This window comes from Didymella exigua, assembly GCF_010094145.1.
Source record: "Didymella exigua CBS 183.55 unplaced genomic scaffold M421scaffold_7, whole genome shotgun sequence".
In the NCBI taxonomy this organism is placed as follows: Eukaryota; Fungi; Ascomycota; class Dothideomycetes; order Pleosporales; family Didymellaceae; genus Didymella; species Didymella exigua.
In genome coordinates, this window is record NW_022984781.1 from 86403 (window position 1) to 99679 (window position 13277).

At 57.3% G+C, this 13277-nt stretch overlaps 6 protein-coding genes across 6 annotated transcripts in view; 2 read left to right on the forward strand and 4 right to left on the reverse strand.

Moving 5' to 3' along the window:
- Positions 1–370, forward strand: part of M421DRAFT_355981 (HET-domain-containing protein) — a 5501-nt gene extending 5131 nt beyond the window's left edge. The window contains exon 3 of the mRNA XM_033589618.1: positions 15–370. Within this exon, the coding sequence (XP_033450917.1) occupies positions 15–185 (171 nt within the window). The 3' untranslated portion in view covers positions 186–370. The remainder of the gene's footprint in view (positions 1–14) is intronic.
- Positions 371–939: 569 nt separating this feature from the next.
- M421DRAFT_57714 (uncharacterized protein) lies at positions 940–2766 on the reverse strand (the record flags this gene model as incomplete). Its single annotated transcript, XM_033595531.1, has 2 exons — positions 940–1755; positions 1822–2766. 2 exons carry the CDS (start codon positions 2764–2766, stop codon positions 940–942), a joined length of 1761 nt encoding a protein of 586 aa, XP_033450918.1.
- A 269-nt stretch (positions 2767–3035) lies between these two features.
- On the reverse strand, positions 3036–4553 carry M421DRAFT_58124 (1-phosphatidylinositol phosphodiesterase precursor; the record flags this gene model as incomplete). The annotated part of the gene is made up of 1 exon (XM_033595568.1): positions 3036–4553. The coding sequence occupies one exon, from the start codon at positions 4551–4553 to the stop codon at positions 3036–3038; it is 1518 nt and encodes a 505-aa protein (XP_033450919.1).
- A 407-nt stretch (positions 4554–4960) lies between these two features.
- On the reverse strand, positions 4961–7695 carry M421DRAFT_418151 (DHS-like NAD/FAD-binding domain-containing protein). The gene has a single exon (XM_033591688.1). The coding sequence runs from the start codon at positions 7238–7240 to the stop codon at positions 5249–5251; it is 1992 nt and encodes a 663-aa protein (XP_033450920.1). The 5' UTR covers positions 7241–7695; the 3' UTR covers positions 4961–5248.
- A 606-nt stretch (positions 7696–8301) lies between these two features.
- On the forward strand, positions 8302–11543 carry M421DRAFT_418152 (uncharacterized protein). Its single transcript, XM_033591689.1, has 4 exons — positions 8302–8593; positions 8651–9002; positions 9051–9297; positions 9347–11543. Exons 1-4 carry the CDS (start codon positions 8454–8456, stop codon positions 11476–11478), a joined length of 2871 nt encoding a protein of 956 aa, XP_033450921.1. The 5' UTR covers positions 8302–8453; the 3' UTR covers positions 11479–11543.
- On the reverse strand, positions 11516–13179 carry M421DRAFT_418153 (GTP-dependent nucleic acid-binding protein engD). Its single transcript, XM_033591690.1, has 3 exons — positions 13016–13179; positions 12399–12956; positions 11516–12209 (listed from the first exon to the last, which is right to left on the reverse strand). The coding sequence occupies exons 1-3, from the start codon at positions 13088–13090 to the stop codon at positions 11661–11663; spliced, it is 1182 nt and encodes a 393-aa protein (XP_033450922.1). The 5' UTR covers positions 13091–13179; the 3' UTR covers positions 11516–11660.
- Between the last annotated feature and the right edge of the window lie 98 nt (positions 13180–13277).

The following is a 13277-nucleotide window of genomic DNA, read 5'->3' on the forward strand; positions in this document are numbered from 1 at the left end:
GAGGCCATGAGCAGGTGGTCAAGATGCTGCTTGACAGAGGCGCCGACGTCAACGCGCAGGGTGGAGAGTACGGCAGCGCACTGCAGGCAGCTTTATATGGAGGCCATGAGCAGGTGGTCAAGATGCTGCTTGACGCAGGTGCTCATCATCCTCAGGAAGACGATCATGTGTTGAGATTGAAATAGCTTCACTTGTGTATGCAGCAAGTATGTAGAGTTATCAGCAAACGATACATAGTAGCAAGAAGGTAACTTAAAGCTGTCAGTGTGTGCCATGTCTACTCTAAGGGCTGGCCCAGGTTAGGTATGGCGCTAAGTTCATTGATGTAGAATACAGATAGCTTCTCAACACTCTAGATGCTGTCAATGCAAGGCTAATGCATGCTGATACTAAACAGCGCGTTCTGACAGCCCAGGTTTGTCTGCAGGAATTACCCCTGCTACACTCTAGAGGTTCTAGCATGGCCACGCCTGGGCTACAGTAGATCGATCTCTAAACATAAAGGAAACAACCTTCCTTGAGCGCGCTTTGTTCTCAACCTTCTAATATTCAAGGAAAATCCTTAGGTGGCTAGTGTACAGGGGGGTATTGCAAGACAGTTGTTCAACAGCGTTGACGAGATGATTTATAGCATAATTGATGCTGGAGAGATCCTATTTAGAGCCTGCCAACGCGGAGGTTATAGATAAACAACATCTCTGCAAATCTCCTCGTCAGAGTTGCCAAAGATCCAAACAGCCAACCTGTCTCGGGACATGGTGTGCCTCTCCACCTAGGGACGCACCTTAGTTGTGTAACGATATAGCGACGTATGATAGTACAAAGTATGGAACATCCAGTTCTCCAAGGCAAGAGCGTGCAAGACAGACAGACATGTTCGCAGATATGCGTAGATTACAGGTATATACATCTCCTTGTTACATCACGGCGCGCGGCGTTCTACTCAACACTCGAGTCCACGCCCTCCTCCTTCTCACCCACGCCCTCCTCCTTCTCACCCACACCCCTCCTCCTCTCGACATTCTCCAAGGTCTGCAGCGGCGGCACTTGGTAGCTGTACCCCGCATACCTCAACCACGCCGCGGTGCCAACACCAACCAGCATACCGCCGAAATGACTAGCATGGTCGTGCGTCTTGGCGCCTCTCACAGCGTTGAAAATCTCCAGCGCGACGAAGGCAGCGAACAGCATCTTAGGCCAGAAAGCGACCTCTGCGTCCTTTAAAAGCGGGATCTTGACCGTCTCCGCATCGGTGAGCAGACAGTACAGGGCTGCAATGCCCCAGATCGCCGCGCTGGCGCCGACCGAGTGCGCGGCCAGACTGCCGCGGCCCAGGTTCGCCCAGTACAGGGAGGCGAGGGTGCCGCAGGCGCCGGCGGCGAGATAGGTGCCGAGGAACACACCCCGGCCGACGAGGTCGTGGGCCGCGGGGCCGACGAGACACAGCATCATCATGTTGGCGAGGAGGTGGTCGTACTGCACGTGGCTGAAGACGTTGAGCACGGACTGCACGGCGCGCGGGTAGCCGGGGACGTGCATGAAGTAGCGCGTCATTAGCGGCCAGAGGGGGTAGATGCGCCACGCGAGGGCGACGGCGACGTTTAGGCCGATCAGCGTGGCCATGGTGGCGGTGGTGGGGGACAGGTCGGGGAAGACGCGGTATGCGGGGGACGGCGGGGTGTAGTAGTGTGCGAAGCCCCAGCTGAGCAGGGCGACGACGAGGACGAAGGCGGTCATGGGGTAGAGGCGTTGGCCCTGTGGGTGTTAGCTCGACCTCCATCGCACCGTTTCGACCGCGGAGAAGAAGGAGAGGGTGCATACCAGCGTCGTCTTGGCCAGCATCTCCGTCTCGTCCTTGAAGTCCGTGACGGCCTGCTGCTCGTACTTTGCGCGCTCCTCGCTGCGGCGGCTGACCTGCTCGTTGCCAAAGACGTCAATGTACGTCGTCTGGTACGGCTTCATGAGCTGCGTGCCGCTGGGCGTCTTGACCCACTCGCCCGTTGCGAGCTGGGCCTCCATGTCCCTCTCGCGGCGCTCCTTCTCCTCGGCCTTGCGCGTGGCCTCCTGCAAGCGCGCGCGGCGCTTTTCCTCGATGTTGCGCTCGAACTGGCTCTTGCCGACGTGCAGGATGCCGATCTTCTGCTCGTCACGCTCCTGCTGGGCGCGCGCGGCGGCGTCAGCCTCCATATGCTCGCGGAAGGCGCGTGCAGGGTCGCCGGCCTTGTACTTGGACTCGGTGTCTGGGTCGGCCAGCCACAGCTCGTAGGCGATGCGGTTGGCCTCCTTCTCGGCCCACTGCTCGGCGGCGGCGGCCTCGTCGACTGGGTGGCGCTCGCGCAGCCAGGCCAGGCCCTTGAGTGCGAGCGCCGTGTCGACGTGCGCGCACTGGCTGCCAAGGTTGGCGACGCCGTAGTCGGCCAGCGAGCCGGCCGTGCGGCGGTGGTGCAGGATGCGCAGCACCTTATTGCCTTCGGCGGGCGTCACCCGCCGCCCGAAGATGCGGCGGATGCCATCGTCGCTGACCGGCCCGCCAGGCAGCGGGCCTATGCGGACGGTGCGCGCGGGGTGCTGCTGCGGGCGAGCGCTGGTCGGGCTCTGCGGCGTGTTGGCTGCGAGGCGCGGCGTGTGCGAGAAGGCGCGGCACGGGGGTCGCGAGGCGGCATGTCTTCGTAGCAGCGAGAGGATGGGCGACCGTGTGGCCTCGCTCGTGGCCGGTGTGGTGCACAGTCGACGCGCAATGGCGCACGAGGGCCGGAGGAGCGACATGAGTGAGCTGCGCCTGCTCGTGGATCGCTATCGAATTTGGGCTATGTCTGGAACATGCCGTGTAACGCCTGTAGATATGCGCAGATCTGAGTCGACTCGTTGAAGCTTCAACAAGGATGAATACGAAATAATGGTGTTGCCTCCAAAAAGTGTTCGCCATCTCGGGGGTGCATTGACCATCCATCCAGTATTGCCTTCACCTGCATCTCCAACCACCAATTAGTCATCAGATTGGCTGTGTGACTTCATTCAGACTCGATGTAACTCACTCAGTGCCCCTCCCGCACCTTCTGCAAAACCCCCATGTTCATCCCCACAATCAGCCTCACCAAATCCCAATCCCCCCCATCCCCCACCACATCCATAACCAGCACCCCCGTCCCGCCATCCCCCTCCTTCCTCCCCACCACACGCCCAACATCACCACCGCCCCCCTCGCAACCCGCCGGCGTCGTCTCTGGCACTTGCAGATGGTGCCCCGCACAGAGCCACTCCTCCACGTGTCTATTGACCACAGTCGCAATCTTCTCCGGCCAACACGCTCTCTTCCAGAAATGGCTGCCGGAGAGGAAGTTCAGATACAGCGGGCCTGGTGGGACGGGGTTGGCCACATCCGTCGTGACGCCGGGGATGGGGTGCACGAGCGCAGCCGCACGAGCGACGTGCTGCGTGGCGTACTGGGCTTTCTGCGCTGTGGCCTCGGCGTCTAGCACCTCGCAGAAGTCCTGGATGTTGAATGTCGGGCTGCTGCTCGGGAACACGGCGGACGTGCAGTTGTAGGGCCATGCTGTTGCGTCGAGACCGCTGCCGGACGCGTACATGGACGGCGGTTCTGCGCCCGTCGTGTAGCGCCGCACGAGTATGCACTTTCCGCGGACCGCGCCGAGGTACGGGATTGTGGGTGCTGTGTGCCATTTTGACGCGTTGGGGCCTATGTAGTGGTCTTGCAGGATGCGCGCAAAGTATTCGTCTGTCGCGGAGCCTACGCCCTCGCGTTTTAGAGAGACGAGGATGCTTTCGCTGGGGTTCGCCGCGAGGAACGCGTAGCATGTTTCGAGCACCGGGGTGAGGTACTTGGGACCTGTCAGGCTGATGGGAAAGGCACCGTGCACGAGGTACATGTGCTTCTTGCCCGGGTCGCTGCCATGAGTGGGCTGTGCGCGCAAGTCCAGGAAGCGAATGCCGTTGTCGAGTTGTGTTTTGATGTCCACCGATTGACACTTCACAGAAGGCAGTGCTTTGTAGTAGGTATGCGAGTTGTGAGTGCCTGGAATGGAGATAGCAGATAGAGGCAGGCTGTCTGGCAGCGCTTGCATCCACGTTGAGTAGTCTTCTGTCTTGGTTGAGCGTATAGTTAGATGCGGAGTCGGTCTACAAGGATGGAAGAGCGCCGTAAAGGTTTCCGAGGGGCCAGGTGAGAGCGGTGTAAACTTCTGAGCAGACTTCTGTGTGTAGTCTGGTTTGGTGTCAACGCGGTGACGGACACCGTCGGGCAGTTCTATCGTGAGCCGTAACGTAGGGCTGGAGTACGCTGCTGCAGCTCCATCGTTCCTTCCAGACGCTCCGAGAGTGTACGATTCGAATGGTTGCAAATTGACATCTAGATCCATACGATTGAACGATTGCGCATGTTCGCCTAGCTCGGGTGCGGAGGGCCATGTCGAATGCGATGTTCTGTTGCCAAAGAAGTAGCCGCCACCTTTACTCTTGGACGTATTCGGATCCTCAAAGCGCTCGATGCATTTGATCGTGATCTTTTCGGGTGTCAGATTGCGTACAGTGAGCATTCCAGTGTAACGCGAGACCGTGTATCTTGAAGACTGTTCAATGCGATTTCGATGAAACTGGTCCGGACTCTTCCAAGATTAACAGTCGTTCTATGACACTGGGTGAGAAAGTCAAATATGAATCGCCGATCGATCTCCGATTGATGTGGAGATTGATAGGCTTTGTAGGACCTAGAGCGCAAGTATCAATAGTGACCGGTAAAGCGAGCGGGTTTCACAATGTTGAGATGAGAGCGACGGAAGAATGTACATGTGAGGTTGGGTGAAGCGAGTGCCAAGATCCGAGTCATTGTACGCGTATGCCGCTTTGGTGTACACCTCTCTGCGTGCAATCAGCAATCGAGCTTGAATTGACTTTCTGAGAGCGAGCACCGCATATGCACTGACGGCGTCTCAAGACGTTAATTGCGAGCAATGAATATCATTTGCCGTGGGACGGAGCCTAAGCTACCACGGCCGCAGCAGGCCATCCAACGTCTACATACACCAACAACCATCATGTAAGCCCTGCTCCGATCCAACCAGAGCACACCCGGGTATTATGTACCTATAAAAGCAGGCTCAATGCCTCGTGATGGGCCCTACACATACACCGACTTCCCATGCCATCAATAAGAAGAGCGCCACGTATGCAATCGGTACCCATGCTTGGAACTTACTTAAAGTTTGACTCCAAACGCCGTAAATGCAATTGCTCAGCAGAGAAGGTTGCCCATGCTATGCGGCACCTTCGCTGGCCGGACTATCTCGTCCCTCTGCGAGCTAGACGAGCTCCGACGACTGTACGAAGAGACATGGACTCGAGCGAGCTCCTCGTGGATCTGCTCACTGGGCGTGCGGTCTTTAGTGGGCGTGAGAAACTCGACCTCCGGGCGCACTGGTGACTGGTTGTTGCGACGGTCCGCATCCGACAATGGCTGCATCACCAGCCCCGACTTGAACTTGGTGACTCGAGCGCCCCTCGGCGTCGAGGGAGTCTCGCGCTTCGCTACTGCGATGCCTTCGGTGGCTTTCTTGATCAGAGCTGGCTGTGCCTTGGGCTTTGTGGAGGGGGCAGAAAGGTCCGGCACGTCCGGCAGCTTCTTTGTCGCCTTGGCTGCAGGCTTCGTCGATGCTTTCGAGGCCTTGAACATGTTGTTGATCGGAGGGGTCTCCTTTGTGGCTTTCCTGGCTTTGCTCTTTGAAGCTGCGGCCTTCTTCGGTTGTGTCTGTGGCTTCTTCGCAGCTCCCTTGGCTGCCATGTTGCCGAGGAGATCCATCTGCGCACCTGATTTGCGCTTGGTGCCCTTCTTCGATGGCGTGCCCGGCTCCGACTTGAGTGCGCTCTTGGGCAGCATGCGAGGGCTTTGACCAGGTGTGAGCTGGCCTGCGTCTCGGAACACTCCAGGCTTCTTCGGGGTGCCGACAATCACCTCAATCCTATTGCTCTCCTTCGCCTTGACAAGCTCCGCATCAGAGATCTCCTTGAACTCCATTGGGTCGTCCCACTTTCGCATAGCCGCGTGCCGAGCAACTTCATCGCAAGGACCGGTGACGACCAGATCCCAGGCGTTTTGTAGATCGACGCCCAGAGGTTCAGGATCGTTGTTGATCCATACTGCAACACCGTCCTTCCTGTCGCGCACGATGTTGCACATCTCGCGAGCGATGCGGCGAATTCCAGGAACCTTCAGGGTAGTTCCAGCCACAATGACTGCATCCGGTCGCATGCGCATATCGGTGGCTGTACACGAACCGATGGCCTCGGCGTCGGGATTCTCCTCGTTATAAAGGACCATGCGGGGGCGCAGGCATCCGATGCCATGAGTCCGCTTTTCTGCAGCTTGACGGACGACATCAATCTCTACGCAGCTCTCGCATGGCGGCGCCGTGGGTCCGTCGAATAGCGCGGCATTGAAAGGATATAGCGTGTGGCATTTTGAGCACACCATGTGATCAAGGCCCCCGTGCACCTGGATAGTCTTTGGCCAAGGTCCCTTCTTTGGCAAAGGCGCCTCGGTCTTAAGGGGAGCCATCGACGTGTCGATGCCGTCGACGTTTTGAGTGTAAAGTCGCATGAGACGGCCCTCTTGCGCCAATGTTGCAATGAGGTGGTGGAAGGCCGTGGGCTGTGCGTTCTTGGTTTCTGTGGACAGGCTGCGGACCATGGCGTGGAACGTGGCAGTAGACTGGCCATCCTGGTAGACAGACGCGTCGAAGAGGTCCTTACCAGAGGACTTGAGGCCGTGCTCCTTCTTGAGCGAGTTGAAGAGACCAGTCGCAGATCGGAAGTCGGGAATACCTGCAGAGACCGAGATGCCAGCGCCGGCAATGACGACGATCTTGCGCTTCTTGTGCAGCACATTGAGAAGACGCTGAAGTTGCGGTTTGTCCTCATCTGCAACGTCTTGCGTCAGGTCTAGGTAGTGTGTGGTGCGCCCGCTGGCGTCTGTTGTGGGCGAGAGCTTCCTCCTCTTGGCCGGGCGCACGTCTTCGTCGCAGCTGGAGGGCGGCGACGGCATGTCCTCAGGTGCGGGGCTTGTCTTGGCAGAAGAACGTCGTGAGGAGGAGGGCGAGGGCAGCGATCGTACGCGGAATCCTGGTGGTGGTGATGGGGAGCGTGTGAGGACCGTCAACTCAGACTCGCAGTCGGACGGCGGATCGGTCAGAGGCGAGCTGGGCCCAGCATTGAACGTAAACGACGCCATTGTGGGAGGAAGGCGTGTTGTTTGTGAGTTTGTGGCAGGCGCGGAGGTGGTGAACGCGTTTGGAAGCGGCGATCGGGTGCCGTGCCACAGGGAGGCCGCGACGAACAACGTGAGCGCCGCAGCTCAGGGATGCCAAACGCCGCAGCTCTAGATACCACGCACGACAGTGATGTAGCGACCGAATTGCGGGTCTAGCAACAACAGTTCTACGGCAGGGCGGGCACTAGATGGGGTCGTGGTGCTGCGTGCAAGCGCTCAAAGCGAGGTGGATCGCTGCCGTCACCGCTGGGCGTGGGGGAGGTACCGGGCGTGCAAGGCTGCAAAGTCGTGGCGCAACTCTAAATCATAGCGGTATTTACGGATAGCGCGAATATTATAATGATGGAGCGCGTAGACGCGCTGTCGCGAGCGTGGGCTGTGGTTGGCGAGGAAATGGGGGTGGTTGGAGGTGGTCGTGCGATGAACGAAGCCGGGAGACTGAGGAACTCGGAATATGCCAAGCCCTCGAACAGCAGTTGAGCACGATCCAAGAACCAAAACAAAGTGATCAAGACGGGTACGCTAGTAGTATTACCGACCTGCTGCTTGCAGAGAGCCGCGGTCGAGAGGAGAGGGTCAAGGCGCAAGTTCGCGCTCAGGGTACGTGAGCCCAGGTCCGCAAATACACTTTATCCACGAATATCATTTCTGAATTCGCCGTTCCCTTTGCTGCAGATTGGAAAGCCATTGACACGGCCACTGACATCGTCATCGCCCCAACCGAGCGGGAGCGCTGCCGTGCCTGGATTTCTCACATTTGCTATTTTGCTATGAGGTTTTCATGTGGCGCAATAGCCCCAGCTTTCTATTGCTGTACTATCGCGTATTTTTGCGAGCGAAGTGGCATGAGTGATGGTGTTGAAGCCTGAGTTGGCGTGTGGAGTTCGTGAGAGCTTCGTGATGCACGTCTCCGAGTCGACGAGGCTGCGACCCGCCATCGCGTTTCGCTTACCGGCCCTAGCGCAGACCCACCTTGTCGAGTTAACTCCAGCTCCCGGACTCGGCCTTCACCCAATCGCAGCCTTGATCTGTTTCCTATGTTCTGTGCATGATACCCGGCGATTCATCGTCACCAGTTATTGCTTTGATGACTCAGAGTTGAAGCGGTATCGTTCTTGTTCCTGCGCTCACATCCTGCACCTCGCCGCCCGCTGATCTGGCGCATCCTGTAGACATGGATCCCAACTACAGCATGGACGTGGATGACCTCTTTGGTGACTCAGAACATGTCAGCCTCCAGAATATCACCACAGTGCCACCCATCAAAGGGCTTGCGAGGAGAGTTGACGAGCTCGGTGCTAGTGGGTGTTGCCAGTAAGTCAAGCTCGCGGGCTATCTCATCAGGATGTTGCTATTAATCACGCTCAACAGGAAAATCACCTGGTCCAAGAATGGTTGCGTGGCCTACATCACCCCGGACGGCGCTGCTGTTCATCTCAAAGTCTTCTCCAGAGACATCGAAACTGGGAAGTGGGATCTCGGCAAAGACGTAACCTTGGATATCCCACAAGGCCACGAGCACTCTCCGTTTGTCCACTTGTCTTGGAGCCACCTAGGAAACGACCTTGTAGTTATCGACGCCGCAGGCCGGGTGTTGAACTTCTCTTGCGCAATGGCTTTGGACAGAATGCCATACTTCAAGGCCGAGCTTGCACATCCAGAAGCAGAGACAGATGGAGTAGCCGGTTTGCACTGGCTGGCTATATACCCATATGAACAGAAGGTGAGTTACCTGCACTTCAAGCCTCAATGCATACTGATTCTAGCTTAGAACCACATCGCATGGTCGGCTGAAAGAGATGGAGAGAAGTGGAAATGGAACATTCGCTCGCATGTGTTCCATGACGCACATCATCCTATCCCCAGCAAAGCTTCTCTCATATATCTAAAGAGACACGGAGAGCTAGTTCTACGATTTCAGCAGAACGACAACGCTTGGCAAGAAACGTCGGCCCAGCTTGGACCGATGATCTCTACCCAGGAGTCCTTCACGCACGCCGCGTTCGCATCCAATGACGGTACGTTGCCACCAACCCGATTCAGTCTTCAGCCGCTGATGATATCCAGACGACACGCTCTTTATGGCAGTATACGATGTTAAGCGACGACTGCATCTCTACAGGATAGAGACAGCGTGGCAGGTCCCACAAGAGAAGCAAAGCCAGAACGCTGGACATTTTGACAGGCCTAGTCTTCAAGTCTCGCTCATCGCCACTGAAGAGGACTGTGGTCCTCTAAACATGATCACCGGCGAAATAGATGGTGGTACTGATCCAAGAGGAACAGCGCCTGCGCAGCTTACGCACCTAAGCTTCCTGCCAGTGACGCCTGATTTGAGCGATGCCTCGCTACCCACAATACAGGCCATCTACTGCAGACCGCCAAATCTCGTCTCTGTGGATCACATGCAGCCGCACGAGACCCCGCACAGCGTGATAGTCAAGTGGGAGGTGCATCAGTTACAGCAGAACCAACTACACCCAAGCCTTGATCAAGTCACATCCAAGAAGAAGGCAATCGGCTCTGTTACAGCACGCACCATCTTCCAGCTCAAGCGGGCTGCAGACTTCTCCATGCACACGGTTGTTTTGTCGTGCGTCCCTGTGTGGTATCACATGCTCCTCGCCTTCCACTACAGCGACGGCACGATCGAATTCCGGAAGCGGTCGACGATGGAGACTCTGCTCAACGATGGCAACACGGATACCGTCACATCTCTCTACCAGGCAGGTTTTGCCTTCGCCCAAGGCGACCCATCTCTCCACATGGCCCTCTCCCCGAACTTCTGCATATCAGCCTGCATGCAGCAAGACTCGACTATCAAGCTACGCTCACTTGAATACCACCGTGGCACCCTCCCCATCACCGACTCCGACCCACGCAACTCGGCCGCCCTCGCAGCTCTGATCCTCCAATCCGCATCCTCCGCAAACCAGTACTTCTCCAGCGACGACATCTTCAGCATCATGCCTGCCCTCAACCCCGCGCTCACTCGCTCCTTCACGATCCTACTGTTCGAGGCGCTCCAAGTGAACATCGACTGCGGCATCGACGACATGAACAACAACTACCTGATGCTCCTGGGCCGTTCACCTTTCTTCGTCAAAACGCTCTCCGCGATACACTTACTCGGCCTCAAATCTCCCACCGACCGCGACCTGAGCTCAAAGATGGCCTGGATCGTGTTGAACATCAAATACGTCACCCAGGTCCTGACCTCCATCACACGCATGCACGGACACATAGACAAGACCCTCTTACGCCCCGAGGTGGTACCGCAGTTCATTGGGATATGTCGCTGGATCATGCACTTCATCGCATACTTGACCGACTCTCTCTTCAGCCTCGGGCGCCTCGTAGACTCCCTCCCGACCCCTCTCACCGCATCCTCGCTCTCAGACCTGTTCGAGGCCGAGAACAACCCCGCCGTCCTACTCCTCCTCAGCGCCTTCCCGCGGCACATGATGAAGCTCTGGTCGCAGCCGCTCGCCTGGGTGAAGCGGTCCGCAGATAACTTCACCAACGCCGCCGCGCCCGTGCAGGCCCCTGAGGTGCGTAAACTGTACGCCCCGCTCGCCGCCGCGCTGTCGGAAATCCCCTTCGACTGGCGCTGGTTCGAGCGTCTCGTCGGTGAAACACACGACGCGGCCCGCGCCCTCTGCAAGAAGAGCAATCTGTCCGACGCCGCCCGCAACACCATCGAGCGCGACCTGCTCATGGGCAGACTGCCCGCCCTGTACGCCCCGCTGGCGACCCAGCTGCTGACGAGCAAGCTCTGGGATTCGGAGACCGCGGGAGGCTGTCTGGCGGATAAGCTCGATGCCGGGCGGTTGATGTTCTTCGACACGACGTGGTTGGGCTTCTCGCGCTCGCGGCGCGGCGCCGAGTGGCACGCCACGCATGTCGTGGATGTGTGTCAGAAGATGGTCATCCGTGGCCGCGGCACGGTCGTGCATCCTGTTACGAGCGCGACGGTGGGACGCGTGAGGAGTGATAGCTCGGTCAGTGTCGGTGGGGGGAAGGATGGGGGGAGCAAGCAGCTCAGGCGCTGTGTCAGGTGTGGCAGCTATATGGAGGATGTGACGGTGAATCAGGTCGGGTATGCGGCGCATCACGTCAACTGGCTGATGGGGATTGCGAAGCATTGCGTTTGCGGGAACAGTTGGATGTTGGCGCCGGAGAAGGCGAGGGCGAGGTAGATATACACATGAGATAGCAGAAGTAGAATGCACGTTTGCCGCAAAGACAGTGTATATAGAGTAGACATTTCTTCATTCTTCGTATCTTTTTGGAGATGCTCGCTTTCAAGTAACACACAACTGGGGGGGGTATTGTCCACGTCCATACCCGAGACGCCTCCACCACAAACCACAAAGTCTTTCTACGACTTGGCAGCACCAGCCTTGAATAGCACGATGTCGCCGTCCTCGACGATGTAGTCCTTGCCCTTGGTCATGATCTTGCCCTGGGCCTTGACGGTAGCTTCGTCACCTAGCTCCTTGAGAGTGGTGTAGTTGTAGACGATGCATTGAATGAAAGTCTTCTCAAAGTCGCCGTGGATGACACCAGCAGCCTTGGGCGCCTTGGTGCCGTTACGAAGCGTCCATTGCCTGACCTCGTCGGTGCCGGTTGTGAAGAAGCTGCCAAGGTTAAGAGCCTTGCGCATGGTGATAATGACCTTGGGGAGCGCCGACTTGGTGCCAATGTTCTTGCACTCCTCGGCAGCCTCAGCGTCGGACATGACGGCCAGACGCTCCTCGAGCTGCACGGAGATGGGGATGACTGGGTCGCCAGTGGCGTTTGTCTTGACCCACTCGGCAATCTTGGGCAGGTGCTTGTTCTTCTGGCGGATGTAGTCCTTCTCGCTCAAATTGACGAGGTAGACGACAGGTTTGGCTGAGAGGAGGAAGAGAGGGTTGATGGTCTCGACCTGATGAAATGGTCAGCAGAGCCCAACAATGTGCTTTCCATATGTAGAGATGTGGGTGCATGTCGATCAGATAAGGACTTCTTTTCAGAACGTTCCGGCGTTACGGGAACATCAAAGAGCTGGGATTATAGAGCAATCGCTCTTTGTCATCTTGTGACGGGCAGGAAGGGAGGAATTAAATTTACGTACCTCCTTGGGACTCCAGTTGCCCTTGCGGACATCCTTGCCGTCCTTGAGCATAGCGAGGATCTTCTCGACGGTGGACTGCTCCTCCTTGAGCTTCTTCATCTCGAGAGACTGGCCACCACGTCTTGTCTGCTTGACGAGGTTCTCAAGAGCCTTCTCTGTGAACTCGATGTCCTTGAGACGGAGCTCCTCGCTGATGATGTCCAAGTCACGGATGGGGTCGACGTCGCCCTCAACGTGAATGATCTCAGCGTCATCGAAGCAGCGCACAACCTGAAAGATGGCATCGACGGCGCGGATGTGCGACAAGAAGGAGTTACCAAGACCGGCACCAGTCGAGGCACCGCGCGTCAGACCGGCAATATCATACACGGTCAAGTCGGCGGGCACCCTCGACTTGGGGTTATACATCTTGCAGAGGTCATCGTAGCGGTCGTCGGGGACGATAACACGAGCCTCCTCAGGGTCGATGGTGGCGTAGGGGAAGTTGGCAGGGTTACCGAGCGAGCACTTGGTAATGGCCTGGAAGAGAGTGGATTTACCAACGTTGGCAAGGCCGACCTGGCATTCACTGTTAACATGTGAGATGACGTTGACAGCAGGACAGGGCTCTCACTTACGATGCCGCTCTTCAGACTGTTGCCAGGCCTGCCGAGCAGGATCTTCTCCTCGACGACGGCTTTCTTGGGAGGCATCTTCTTTTTCTTGGGTGCACTCGCGTAGCTGCGAGAGCAAGAAGAGAGGATGAAAAATTTGTGTGGTGAGGGAGTAGAGAAGACGGGCGAGGAAAATTGGCGGGCGGTGCTTGCGGCCGGCCGGTAAACAGTGGGTATCAAAGAAGAGAAAAGAAAGGTGAAAGAATTGGTGAGGGGTATGGTGTAT